Source organism: Cystoisospora suis (assembly GCF_002600585.1).
Source record: "Cystoisospora suis strain Wien I chromosome Unknown contig_3437, whole genome shotgun sequence".
In the NCBI taxonomy this organism is placed as follows: Eukaryota; Apicomplexa; class Conoidasida; order Eucoccidiorida; family Sarcocystidae; genus Cystoisospora; species Cystoisospora suis.
Genome location: NW_027156232.1, coordinates 1 through 1,886, shown reverse-complemented (window position 1 = coordinate 1,886; position 1,886 = coordinate 1). Strand labels below are relative to the sequence as shown.

Genomic DNA, 1,886 nt, shown 5'->3' with positions numbered 1-1,886 from the left:
AGAACAGCGAGACATCCTTGCATGCACAGAAAGGGAGAAGTGCTCGGGAAAAGAAGAAGAGACAGTTTTGTAGTGCCTGTCACGGTTACGTATTAGATCGAGAAGAGTACGAACATCTTGGCTTAGCCTCTGGAGATGGAGAGTGCTCTGGTATAGAGAGAGATTTCGAGCTTGGCTTTGCTTCGCTTAGTCAGCTCCCGAGGCGAGGGCTTCGTATGGTCGATCTCTCCTTTACTATTGTATGTCTCCTTGTCGCATTCTTCACAGAGACTGAGAGAGAGAAAGAGACGTCTCTTTCCTCTCCGGCTCTCCTTCCACCGATTTCCTCATTCTGCATGATCTCTTCAAGTTGCATGCTCCAGCAGCAGTTTGATCTAGGTCTTCCCATGTATGTAGAGAGTTGCGTTTGAGACGTATATAAACCTAGAGTGCTCTCCAACACATGCATATAGACATATACCTCGATCTATGTTCCTATTCGTACAGGGTGTTTCTGAGGTAGATATGTCTGTATATTTCTGTATATGTGCTATATACATGTGTGTACACGTGGGGTAGGAGAGGAGGGAGAGGTTCTCTCACATCTATCTATCTTTGATCTCTATCTTTATCTATCTTTAATCTATCTGTCTTTATCTATTCTTTAATCTGTCTGTGAGACTATATGTGTATGTAGGGTGGTCTTATTGTATTATAGAGAGGTGTGTTGCTAGGGCATGGCGTGCGGAGGGTCTTTTTGTCGGAAGGATGGACGCATGCATGCATGCATGCAGAGGTCTTTTCTCTCAAAAGCCCCTGTGATCTAATCTCGAGAAGTCCAGTCATTCACATCTTCCTCAGTTTCTTTTCTTCCTTCATACAAAATGTCGCTCGTGTAATTGTCGTGAAGATCTACGCTTCTGTCGAAGGGGGGGGGTGAGGTAGAGAAAAGTCCAATGAGAGAGAAAGAAGAAGAAAGAGGAAGATGACGCTTAATTCTTTCGCCGCTTAGCCTCTGTTTTCTTTCTTATCAATCGCTACGTCGATCTCTTTCTTTTCGTCTTGTGTGTTTTGGCAGTATCCTCGTGGCTCGATGAGCTCCTTTCGTTCCTTCGATGCAAATTTCTTGCAAGTGAAGTTCGGGTGTACGTACACTATCGCAACAGGCTTCTGTCTAGGCACTTATTGCTTCTATCCACCCCCAAGTCTTTACTTGGCGTGCATGAACTAGCCTCTTCTCTTACTAGAAGATAGAGTCCATACAATCCTCTCCTCCATCTACTCTCCTAGGCGTGTCCTTTCCTTCTTTCTTTCTTTAATCTTGTTCATTTGAGTTTTCTTTTCTTGCTTTTTGCGTTTTCTTCTCTTCAGCCCCGTGATGGTTCGGCTCTTCTACCTCTGGCGCAAGCTTTGCCGCACCTTCCTCTTCTTCTTTTTCTTGACGTGTCTAGCTGGTAAGAAAGAAAGAAAGGACGAAAAAGAGAGGGACAGAGAGGAGCAGGGCAAAACAGACTGTATCAAAGAGAGACACTTCTCTTACCAAGAAAGAAAGATTTCTTTCTCTTTCATGGTGTGTGTCATGGCGCAGAAGATCAATTACTCCAAAGAGCACGAGAAGTGCAAAATAAGAAAGAAGGAAAGGACAAAGGAAGGGAAGTACTTACGCTTCTCTTCAAGTGTATAGAGAGATCTACACGTGCATATCTAGAGAGAGAGAGAGGAAGATACAGAAAGAGGTAGAGAGAGACAAACAGGGATGGAGGCTGTATACAAGCGTAGATAGATAGATAGATTAAAGATAGATAGATAGATAGATTAAAGATAGATAGATAGATAGATTAAAGATAGATAGATAGATAGATTAAAGATAGATAGATAGAAAGATAGATAGATTAAAGATAGATAGA

General features: G+C 42.7%; 1 protein-coding gene across 1 annotated transcript in view; it reads left to right on the top strand.

Moving 5' to 3' along the window:
* Nucleotides 1-1,431, top strand: part of CSUI_006702 (leucine rich repeat-containing protein) — a gene marked incomplete at its 3' end in the record, with an annotated part of 10,848 nt that extends 9,417 nt beyond the window's left edge. Inside the window, exons 7-8 of the mRNA XM_068066855.1 lie at nucleotides 8-239; nucleotides 1,351-1,431. Of these exons, the coding sequence (XP_067921166.1) occupies nucleotides 8-239; nucleotides 1,351-1,431 (313 nt within the window). The remainder of the gene's footprint in view (nucleotides 1-7; nucleotides 240-1,350) is intronic.
* Between the last annotated feature and the right edge of the window lie 455 nt (nucleotides 1,432-1,886).